Below are 12412 nucleotides of genomic sequence, written 5' to 3' on the forward strand. Positions count from 1 at the left end.
ACAGGGCACAGGGGCTGCAACCACGTGCAGCAACCACGAAGACTTTCTGGATGGAGCAGCACTCCAGAGACATCCCAGGCAACTAGAGTTTAGATAAGTCTTGAGGGTGGAAGGGCACAAGCAAAGACTCAGAGGAGCCTTTGAACACGGATGAGAAAGAATGGAGAGGAATAAGTGGTAGGTATAGCTGAAACCAAATAGGGTGCCCAATGTAACACAAGGCTGGAGGCTAGAGGGGCACTTGAGCCACTTGCTGAGTGGACATTTTTTGATCAGAAGGAGAATTTACGGGATCCCTGGGTGGCGCAGCGGTTTAGCGCCTGTCTTTGGCCCAGGGCGCGATCCTGGAGACCCGGGATCGAATCCCACATCAGGCTCCCGGTGCATGGAGCCTGCTTCTCCCTCTCCCTGTGTCTCTGCCTCTCTCTCTGTGACTATCATAAATAAATTTAAAAAATTTAAAAAAAAAAGAAGGAGAATTTACTGTGTCAAAGGAAGCGAACGTGAGTTAGACAAGAGAATCGGAAATAAAATGATGAAGTCTAGGAATTCAGGGGAAGAAGTAAGTGTCACCAAAGCTCTTATATAAAAACAGGGAAAACAAGCAGCTGTGGAAGTGGGGGGAGCGCAGGTCTCTGTTCCTGGCCCCAAAGGGAAGGGCTGAGCCGAGAATACACAATTTCTGGCTGAGATTCTTCCTTATGGTAATTACACTGAATATCAGAGTACAAACAACTCACATAAACAGAGTAAACAGTAATTAGAGGCAGACAACAACCCTGAGAGATCAGGCAGGATTCTGTACCACAGAGAATGAGGTAGAAAAATGGTTAAACTGAACTGAAATACTGAAGTAAGTGCAGCCTGCTGTTTCTCCTACTGACTTTGGTTTAAAAATTCGGAGTTGCATATCCTTATCATCTCCTGAACATCATAATTGGCACCATCCCTGAAAAGAGGCTAGAATCTGGGACTGAGAAAGAACAAAAGCCAGTTCTCGCCAGGGCCTTCTGTAAGCTGATGGGTCCATCTGTGGTCGCAGTATATGCACGTATAAAATTGGTGCTCAGCGTATTCCCTACATCCAGAGCGACGGAATGAGAAGTCAAAAACATTGTACCAGTCCCAGCGGTTACACAAAAGCAAGAACGTGAGGTGTGTTTTCATGGTAAAGATGTCCAGCTAACAACACAGCATCAGCAACTCAGCGTGACTTTCTTTTGTGTAAACAGTAACTCTTGGCAAACCATAACTTACTTCTTTGGGAGGAAAAAGGCTTTCTCCAAAGTACACCAGTTGCTAATGCTGGTGATGTGAAGGGAGAAAACATGAAAAGATCCAAGAAGTGATCATTGTAAGCCAAAAAAACCCCCAGAAACTTGATAAACTGATAACTGTTGGTAATCATACACCATTGTGATAGTTTCATAATCACGGAATTACAAAGTTCTCAGGTGTTTCTCTTTGGAGGATAAAGAATAATCTCACAGGATTCTAAATGTACCTTATTTTATTCACATAGATGCATTTGTGAACTGCTTCCAAATTGCTCTTACAGTGGCAATGATTAGTGCTTGCTACTAGCTTAAATAACAAAACAAAAGAAAAAAGCTCGCACACAGGCAGGCATTAGATTCTACCCACCACCTATGTAACTAGCAGTGGCTGACTGGCAGAGATCTTAGAGTTTATCAAAGCAGGGATCAATACCTTTAATTTACAAATAAGACAAGTGAAGCTTAAAGAGGCTAAGTGATTTACCCAGGATTCTGCAACTAGGAAGTGGTACAGCCTCATTCCTAAATTTAGGACTAATGAAACAAGTCAAATGTGGTGATCTAAGGAGAAAATCTGGTTGTTGCTATTGTTGGCAATTATTTTTATTTTTATTTTTTTAAGATTTTATTTGAGAGAGAGAGAGAGAAACCACACACAAGCAGGGGGAGAGCAGAGGGAGAGGGAGAAGCGAACTCCCAGGACCCTGGGATCAGGACCTGAGTCAAAGGCAGATGCTTAACCCACTGAGCCAACTGGGTGCTCCTGTTGACAATGATTTCTAAAAATTCCTTCTCATTACTGGCAGGGGTGACATAATCTTATCCGAAAAGGGAAGTGTCAATAAAAGGATAATTCTTTTCCTGCTTTCCAGACCTCAAGCTGAAGCACAATAGAATCAGTAATATTTGATAGAAATTATTGACAGAAAATATTGATACAAATATTTGTACCAATATTACTTCCTTAGCAATCCTTATGTATATTTTATTTGGCATGCACACTCATGCCTTGTCACTGGACTGATTTGTGAACAAGACGCAGATGGACACCTGCCTGCCTGCCTTGGAACCCTATGTTTAGCTAACCCAGCCTACCTGATCTGGTGGGAGTTTAGTTGAACCACAATTCTTCCTTACAAATGAAAGAAGACTTGCCCTGAAATGCCATAAATCTTTTACAGAACAAAGATTTTTTTTTTAGATACATTGAGGAAATGTATTCTTTCAATTCTCTTAGAGTATCTAAAGCAGGAAATCAGTGACAAGTCTGATTCTTCCTGCAATTCCACCTCTCTTTATTTTTCCATCTACCACAAAGGAAGATCAGACTAAGCTATGAATCTTTTGGGGGCAAATGGAAAGGTCAGGCTCATGATGCAGGCATGAGATTTTAGAGACTGGATTACATTAGAGCAGACAGAGACTTTGCATATCATCTTTGTTGCCAAATGAGCATTTCGCAGACAAAGAAGCAGAAGGGTAAAGTGCCAATGCTGAAGGAGGTAACTCAGACAGGAGAGGTCAGTGCTGTAGGGCTGCAGCCATTCAAGGTGAAAAGGGAGGGACAGCCCAGAGTCAGAGCCCAGTCTGAAGGTGAATCATGGGGACGGAAGAAACGTTATAGGGTCATAGAAGTTCAAGAAAAACACACCAGAAGGAAGATTTGCAGGCAAATCCTACAGAAAAGGACCAGAAACAAGAAAAGGTCACTGGATTTTTCAGTTAAGTCATTAGTGATTTTCAAAAAGGTATAGCAGCTTAGGCTGTTATAACAAATCACCATAGACTAGATAGCTTAAGCAACAGGATTTTATTTTCTTAGTTCTAGACTTTTGTTCCAAGACCAAAATCAAGGTCTGCACAGTCAGTTACTTTCTTCCTGGCTTACAGGTGGCTGCCTTGTCACTGAATCCTCATACGCAGGGAGAGAGCGTGGGCTGCGAGCAAGCCCTCTGGTGTCTCTTCCCAAGGCTCACTACGCCTTCCATGCAGTCCCCACCTTCATAAACTTAACCAAACAGAATTACTTTCCAAAGGCCCCAACTATAGATGCTATCATATTCAGGGGTAGGGCGTCAACATAGGAATTTTGAATTTGAAGACATAACTCAGTCTTTAGTAAAAGGAGCTTCAGCAAACTGTTGCACTCAGAAGCCAGACAGCAGTAGGTTAACAAACAAATGGGAAATGAAGCAGAAAACATGACTACTCATGAGAGCCGGCAGTGAAAGGGTGATGTTATGAGAGTAGCTTTTGGGCAAAGAAAATAATCTCCTTGGGAAACAAAGAGCTCATGTTTAATTTGCTTAGAAATCCAAGAGTACCCCCGGCCCTGTTCCAAAGTGAGCTACTGATGTATTTTTCCATCCTCCCCATTCTATTATATAATCTCTCCAAGTTAGAGGAGCATTTAAAAAAAGCCACCCATAACATACAGTTAAGTGAAAAAGCATATATTACAAAACACTGTTTGCTATATGATCCAATTTATTTAAAATATTCATGAATAAAATTTTTTAGAAGGCCATATATACAAAATGTTCCGTATTTATTCCTAGGAGATGGGATTTAGGATGCATCAGGCAGGGTTTAGTTAGGAACATAATCTACAGTGGATGTTTCAAGTAGAAGAGATTTAAGTCAGGCAGTTCCATGTTTGCATAACTGGGAGGACCAGAGAAGCGTGGGTAGAGGCCACCAGGAGCTGTCAGATTTGCCATTGCAGCTGTGAACCCCTCAAAGGTCAGGAAACTGTCGTTGCCTTCACACCTGTCCACAGCTCCTGCTCTGAAGTGCTAGACCTCACACCTATGAAAGTTTCTACATCAGCTGCCATCATGATCTGAGGAACACTGGCTCCCACCTTCCTTCTGCTTTCCAAACCCATTCTAAGGCACCTCACTGGCAGAACCAAAACTATATCCAGCACCCAACTGTTAATCTGGGAAGTAGTTCCAAGGGTCCAGCCCCTTTAATTCTGGGGAGAGTAAAGGGGTGGGAATAGTACTGGGTGCTACCTCTCTGGCTGCTCAACAACCATACCCATCCTCTCACACACACTGAAATTTCCAAATTGCAACAGCAATGACACCAAGCTTTGGTAACTATCCCTCATTCAAATGTGAATGGACTCACCTTCTCACCGAAATGGCAGACCCTAAGTCCCACCAGTTATTGTATCCATTGTCAGGCAATCACTTCTCTTCTAGTTCAGTGGCAAATCCACCTAGATATCATCTAACCTAACCACTAGATGAGTTTCACCAATACCAGATCATCTAATATAACAGGAGAAATTAAGAAGATAAAAAGGAAATTGAATCTATGCACAAATAAGCACAAAAATATGCACAGTCTAGCCATCCTTTCTGGCTATGAGGCTATGGTTGATGTTTCTGACTTCCTTCTTCCACTAGGAAATCCCTATTTCCTTTGTGTCTGGCCAGCACCTTAGCTGGTTAGAGATCTTTATCTAGTAAAATAATTTGCAATCTTTATTCCTGAGGGACCTAGCCCTAAGTGTATATACCTGGCATCCCCTACCTGGGATCAGATTGCTACAAATTCTCTAAGCAAAGTAAGACTCACTTTATCAGACAAGGAGGGGGGAGTGCTTCTGCAGGAAGGGAGTCTGTAGGCTCTAGGTATTCTGATTCATTTAAATCTACTCACTGTCTCCATTCAAATTCTCACCATTTCATCTTTTCCTATCAATGCTTACTCTTTACTTCAGAGATCTGATGTGGCTATAAGCTCAACTTATATTGGAATTCAGCCACCTGCAGTGTCTGATTCTTGGCTATGTTAGCCCTATGGCTACAAGAGATGGGAGAGTGAGTATCTTCTAGGGTGGCCACAGAAGGTGACTGGAAATGAAAGTTTCAAACTATAAGATTATCTTTTTTTTTTTTTTTTTACTTAAGCAATTTAGTATTGCTTATGTATGGATATATCATAGCTTACATAAACTATTCCCTTATTATTTTTCAGTATTTCCAATAAATTCCTAACTCAGGCCCAAACTAAAGTGACAAAAAAGTCTATAAGCTACCAGCATTATACCTGACTAGCGTGACAATCAATTCTCTACATTCTAGATATGCTAGAGCAGTGGGAGTTCTCCAAGGTGTCTGGCTGCCATTGCACTCAGCATAGCATAGTATCTCAGGACTTGAGGGCAAACCAATTTCCTGGAGTGCTGGGGGCAGGAGACATGCTTTAGCCACGGAGATCAGAGGACCAGAAGAGCCTTGTCTTCCTGGCCCATGGGTCTCCATGCCCTGCAGGGAGTCCCCGTAAGGAGGGGCCAGCTCATTTACATCACAAAAACTGGCAGAATTTAAGGTGACATCTCACAGATGCAATCTCCCTTTAAACAAAAAGCACCAGTAAATGTTTATAGTCAAGAAGCTCACTGTTGGGATGCCTGCCTTTGGCTCAGGGTGTGATCATGGAATCTGGATAGAGTCCCACATCGGGTTCCCTGCAGGGAGCCTGCTTCTCCCACTGCCTGTGTCTCTGCTTCCCTCTCTCTGTGTGTCTCTCATTGTAAATAAATAAATCTTTAAAAAGAGAGAGAGAGAGAGAGAGAGAGAGAGAGAAGCTCAATGTATTTTAACACAAAGAAGTTTGGCCATTATGTTCAATTTAAACATCCTGAAACTGAGTTTTCCAGGTGATGTGTGATGCTTTTTTTCCCCCACAACTCACTGAGCCCATTTGCCCTCACCTTCTCAAGTGTTTCAAAGTGCAACATGTTTTAATGGAAGTTACAAATTTGCCAATGTACTATGTCAGCCTTCTTTAAATCTCCTATAATCATTTCTTTGGTCTGAAAATTCTTCTCTGTTCTTGCGTTTCTAACCTACAATCATGCTGAAGACCAGGATACAATTTAAAAGCCTTGGGGTTCTAAATTGGAATATGGAATTTATCATGTGGCTCCAGTTCTGTGCAAAATTTTCCATGATTTTGCCCAGAAAACCAGAGTCCCATCAGTACCCTCATCAAATAGCCCTGTCATTACTCTAACTCACAGAGCTGGAACAAAATGCACCCAAATTTTCTTCTAACCTGGAACTTCTAGAAGGAGAGTTTAAAGCAGCTGCCTTTACGACTGCCCTAATAGTGGCTTGTGAACAAAACATTCTTTTTCCATGAAGGTAGGTGCCAACCATTTGCTTTCCCCGGGGCTGTTCCCTGAGGACAGGCAGGAAGAGAAAAGTTCTCATCCTTGGCTAAGTCACTCAAAGCAAACCCCTCTGAACAGCAGGGCAAACACACCAATTAAGTGTTGTGTGCAGGAGCCTTAGGTGTTAACTGATTGATAAGGAAGGCAGGACCCCCAAAAATCACTTTCACGGAAAGAATATTAAATAAAAGCAGAGAGGCTGTGGGTTCTAACTCCACCTCTATCCTCTGCTGAGTATAACTTCAAAGTAATTTCTTAATATTTTTAAGCCCCAGACTTTTTTCGCCAGTAAAATGATATATCCAGTCTTGCCCCCTACCTTAGGAGATTATAAAAGGGCACATCAATGATGGTAAATCAACTTCAGGTGAGCTCAAAATGTTAGATGATCTCAAAGCACACATACTGCTTTGTCATAAGCCAGCCACATTCATTGAGCTCTCAATATTCTCAAGGGAGGCACACAGTTTGCACATCTAGAGCAGACCTGGTGGATTCAAGAGGTGATAGGGATACTAGTAGGGAGACAGAGGGCCTCCATTCAGAACCCATTAATAAAGCATCTCATCAACTTCTGATCTGACACCCTTATCAGTAACTGAGGATTACAACTCCCACCCTGTCTACCTTCCAGGGTAGCCCTCATGATGATCAAGACAAGAACAGAAGAGTGGAGGGGAAAGTGCATGGTTAACAATGTAAAGAGAAAGTAGTTATCAACTGTAAAAGTCTTTGTTGCAAATAAAATATCATTATTGGGCAGCCCCGGTGGCACAGCAGTTTAGCGCTGGGCGTGATCCTGGAGACCCTGGATCGAGTCCCACGTCGGGCTCCCTGCATGGAGCCTGCTTCTCCCTCTGCCTGTGTCTCTACCCTCTCTCTCTCTCTCTCTCTCTCTATGAATAAATAAATAAAAAATCTTAAAAAAAAACATCATTATTATTCATTGGGCCAACTTCAATTCCAGGAGCCAGGTTAGAGCCAAGGGGGCAGAGAGAAAGCCGCGGCCGGGAGCTCACTACCTGATGGTGGTGCCTTGCAAACGGTCTATCTTCTTATTGAGCTCAGCAATGATGCTGTGGAGTTCTGTGATGCGCTCCTCATACCGAAGCGTTGTCCGCTCCTGGACATCCTCATGTTCTCTCATGAGGTGGGACTGCTCACACTGGGATCAAGAGAACAAGACAGAAGTGCCAATGAGTTGACTCATTCTAAATTTTATGGTCTCAAACTACCACAACCTCAACATTGAGCATCCTCCAAATAAATGTATGCCCGCTCATTGGCCAGGAATCCCAGAAACCACAACAGCAGCTAAATTTTATAATGCACTTCCCTCCCTCCCTGCCGGGCCTCCATGGACAAAGTCCTTGCCTTTGTGGCACTCGTTCTGTCTTTGGGAGAAAGTCCCTCTGCCATTGCTCAAAATCTTTGTGGCACTATCCGAGTCTCCTGCTTTTGTGTCTCCAAGAAGTGTGCAAATGGCCCAAGCTGGATCCAGCAGATACCTTCTTTTGGGAATGTGAATCTTAAGTGAATGGACTTAAGATTGCATGGAGGTGATTCACTAGATGGAGAGTCCTGAACAGACTGTCCCTTTGTTCCGATACTTAGATCCCAGAGCTTCCCCTACCCATGTTCCTTTTGGCTGTTCAATTTTCCTTGTACCAATTCAATCCTTTTCAAAAAAAATTTATTTTTTAATTAATTAATTATTTTTTGATTCATTCATTTTTTATTGTTGACATTACTGGGATAGGCTTCAGCTACTTTTCAACCAAATAGTCCCAAGTGGTAGGACAACATTTCTTATCTGGCTGGTTATCTGTAGACTTAATTCTTTTTTTTTTTTTTTTAAGTTTTATTTATATATTCATGAGAGACACAGAGAGAGAGGCAGAGACATAGGCAGAGGGAGAAGCAGGCTCCCTGCAAGGAGCCTGATGTGGGACTTGATCTCAGACCCTGGAATCACATCCTGAGCCAAAGGCAGATGCTCAACCACTGAGCTACCCAGGCACCCCGACTTAATTCTTTCCAATATCCTTTTCTACCAGACTATGAACTCTGGGAAGGCAAGGACTAGGTTTCTTCATGACTTAGCCCTGACACCTGGCATATAGCTTTGCTTCACTGTGGGCGATCTAGTAGTGTTATGGAATGAATCATTTGCAATGTATCACACTGTCAAGACTGCTCTGCAGAAACAATGACAGAAGAAGCTGAGGTGCTTCCCTCGCTCAGCATTTGATGTCTAAGACGCAGCAGATGCTATAAAAACATTTTTGTAGCTAGAGTTTAAATCCTAAGAAACCTGTTCATCTCCTTCAGTCCTCTGCCCCTCCTCAATGCCCTGCCAGTCACTGTGCATTTAATCTCATTTGCATAACAAAACACTCATCAGTGATGGAACAAGGACTCTAGCTTCTGTCCTTGTCTACTGTATTCAGCCCTGATTAATTTCCTGTCCAGCAGAGGAATTTTAATTTCATTTCAGCAAGGTTTTCCTAATGCCAAGAGCCATATGTACTTGCCAGATTTGCATTTTCAGGGCTGGTGGCAGCCGAGCAAGGGTAAGACTTCTTACCACCACATCCAACGTCCTCCTCCCTCCCTAAATCTGTTGCTTCCCTTGGTGTAACCCAGAGGCTACTGGGCAGGGACAAATGCCTTCAAAGATAAGCAGAACACCACACTAAGCCCAACTCAATACTGAAACAGAAGTATGCAGTAAATAAGTCTGATAAATGTGGTGGTATATATCACGGCAGAGACCACACCTGCCAACAAACTTGATCAATATTAATGTAGTAACTTGCTGGAAGCTGCTCAGAGCTCCAGGAACAAGATTGGAGGGAACAAGGTTGTGGAAGCTGCATCACAGACCTTTGTGAGGTAGCCGCTTTAGGAGAAACCGTGATGTGAACTTCTGTTCTTAATGACAACCTGCAGCATCAAATAACCTCCACTCAAGGTCAAATGCACATGAAGTATGTAGAAACTGAGGCAAGGATAAAGGGTGAGTGAAAGTCACATCTACAGGGAAGCTTTCCTAAACATATCACAACCCTAATAGGCCAAAAATATTCTTTCCATGAAGTTATGCCTTTTCATTCATGATCCATCATATTTTACAAGGAACAACAGAAGCCCACAAAATGACAGTGTGTCAGAGACAGTATCTGTCAATAAATGAAAAAGGTTCATACTTCTCTGGAACATACCCACAGCAGAGTACTGTTTCTCTCTATCCCTGCAAAATATCTGTGAGCTTCTGTTATCACTCTTTATTCCCACCTTCAAATTATATAAATCGGCAAATGTGTGTGTATATAGCAACGTACATGTGTCAGTGTAGCTGGCACTCTTATGAAGATCACCAGTTTTAGATCTTAAAATAATTACAAGATAATGACCAGTGTGATCTGGATCTCATTTATGCCATGACTCCTACTGCACTGCCATCTTGCTGGTTCCTCCTCTTCGGTTTTCAATACTCAGCGCCCTAGGGCTACAAATCACGATGAAATGCTTCCCTTTACAAACTCAAATTCCCCACTTATTCTTCCTCCTCCATAGTCTTTAGAGGCCAACTGCCTACCACCATGACCAAAGCAGCCCAGAAACTGCAAAATTCACCTAAAAATGAAGGTGCGCAAATATCCATCCAAGAATAAGGAACATGATCAATCAATAACCACCAAGACAACCCTGTGCATCCCTGGTGACTGTTGTGAGTTGCCTAACAGGTAAGATCCGGGTAGCGTAGCAGGGGGGTGCCCAGGTTGCTAGGAGAGCAGATGGCCGATGCCCAGATAACAAGAGCATGCTATCTGGTACTGTACCATCTTCACCCCTGCCTGTAACTGAGAAATCTGCCTGAAGGGTATGAGTATGAACAAGAGACAACAGGAAGCCTGATGATTCAGACAGAATAGCACTCGTAGGAGACAAAAGACTCATAATGTATATTTGGAACTAGGGGTTCATTTGGGAGTAGCAACAAGAATAGATCGGGGGAAAAACACTTAGCTGAAGGCAAAGATATTTGGTTTATGTTCCTATATTTTTTCCTTAAGTATGGTTTTTTTTAATAGAGGAAAGCCTCCATAATTTAATTCTTCCTAAAAATAACAGATATGTCTTGATTTCCCATAGCATTTAAGATACTATGCTGAATGCCATAGTGAGGGTCACTATGACATGTACTCTGAAGGGAGCTGCAGTCACAGCTTCCAGGTGGAATTTTCTGCTGGAGAATAAGAAATGTGGACAGAAATGGGGGTTGAGGGAAGGAGAGATGGTAGAATGGTACCCTGGGATTCTTTATACAATGAAAAGAGAACACTGGAAACTAATCTTCAAAATTCCCAGCCTCCAGGTAAATGAATGACTTGAGAGGACATTGCTCAAGGCTCATCCCCTTGAGGTATCACAGTAAACACACTTCACCCATTCTGCGTACACTCGCCGTATCCAAAGATATGCTGAAGCACCCATCTCCAAGCTTAGTGAAAATCCCTTGAGCTTCTCCAAGCTGTGGGGCAGGGCAAGGTGGAGCAATGCCCATAAGGGCAACAGGGCAAGAGAAAACAAGTCATCACCTGCAGAAGTCAAAAGAACCCAACAACAACAATAACAAAAACAAAACAAAACAAAAGAACCCAACAGAACACCCTTGTTAAATGGCTCCCATTGAACTGCACAAGACCAACCCCAGGAAAGTGGCACTTTACGGCAGGAAAAGTGGAAGATGAGTGGTGGCACTCAGGACAGACAAAGCCATTCTGTGCATGATCAGTGCCTTCTTGTGCTAGCAAGCTCCCAGCAGGATTGGTCTGTTTAAGTCATACCCTATTTTATGATCACACTCTAGTATTGTTACTAACCCATGCCTCTCACCACCTTAAGTTTTCATGACCTGTGAGAGCATTTTTTTTTAACCTGGGATGGTATGTGGTTTCAGGTATTCTGTTTCATAGGGGCATAGGCTAGGTCGAGTTTGATACTACACCTCCATATAAGAGTCACCTTTGGGCAGGTACCCCAGTAAAGCCTCAATTGAGAAGGTAATACAACAAGGATAACTAAACAGAAAAACGCAGTATTACTTCTATAATTACTACTTAATGTTTGCACAAATTTTTTGATTTCTAAGTTTAAGTACTTCTTTACACATTAAAAAATGACAGATGTCCACTTTTTTCATAATTCATGAACAAAACTCTTTTTCAAATGGTGTTCATTTCTCTCCAGTCTGTACACAGGGCTCTGCCAGGACCACCATGTGGCGTGTGGATCACATAAGCATCAGCACCCCTGTGGTAGCCAATAGGGGTATTCATCAAGATTGGTTCACTTCCATCCATGCACATGACGGGATAATACTTTCTCTCCCCTTTGAAGCTACATATGGCCAAGTGACTTGTTTCAGCCAATGAGGTATGAGTGAATTTACAACATTTGTGTCTAGAAGCCTTTAAGAGCTCCTTCATGATTTCTTACATTCCCTTCCCTGGCCATGGCTGCTAGGAATGTTCAGACAGTTGAAGACCATCACAGCTTAAGAGGCTGATTGAAGACAATGTGGGATAGTGTCCTGCCAGGTCCTAGTAAGAAATAAGAAATAAGCCTTTGATAGGTTAAGCCACTGAAAATTTGGGGTTATTTATCACTGCATATTCTGATGACATAATCATTTTACAGATGAAAACAAACTAGATGTAAAGTAACTGAACCCTCTGAAAAACCATCTGATTCCTGTTTGCATCATTAAAGGGCTGAAGCTGTTGTAGCCACCATCTCCATCCCTCCACTCCTTTCCAGCCCCTTGACCTGCAGGCTTATCTCCATACCATTCGCCTAAAGATCTCCAAGGGCAACAGAGTCATCTTCCTTGCCTTTCCTAACCCACCCTGGTGAACTCCAGGAAACACAAATATTT

At 42.6% G+C, this 12412-nt stretch overlaps 1 protein-coding gene across 13 annotated transcripts in view; it reads right to left on the minus strand.

The window, feature by feature from the left end:
* Positions 1–12412, minus strand: part of MCC (MCC regulator of Wnt signaling pathway) — a 302034-nt gene that overhangs the window by 119619 nt on the left and 170003 nt on the right. For 12 of the 13 annotated variants that reach the window (XR_013378031.1, XR_013378032.1, XR_013378029.1 and 9 more), the window contains exon 3: positions 7491–7633. The exons of the other annotated variant lie outside the window; for it this stretch is intronic. Coding sequence is in view for 8 of the 12 variants with exons in the window: in XM_077895338.1 (XP_077751464.1) it covers positions 7491–7633 (143 nt within the window). In the remaining 4 variants the exon portion in view is untranslated. The remainder of the gene's footprint in view (positions 1–7490; positions 7634–12412) is intronic. 13 annotated transcript variants of the gene reach the window in all.

The sequence above is a fragment of the Canis aureus genome, chromosome 4 (assembly GCF_053574225.1).
Source record: "Canis aureus isolate CA01 chromosome 4, VMU_Caureus_v.1.0, whole genome shotgun sequence".
NCBI lineage: Eukaryota > Metazoa > Chordata > Mammalia > Carnivora > Canidae > Canis > Canis aureus.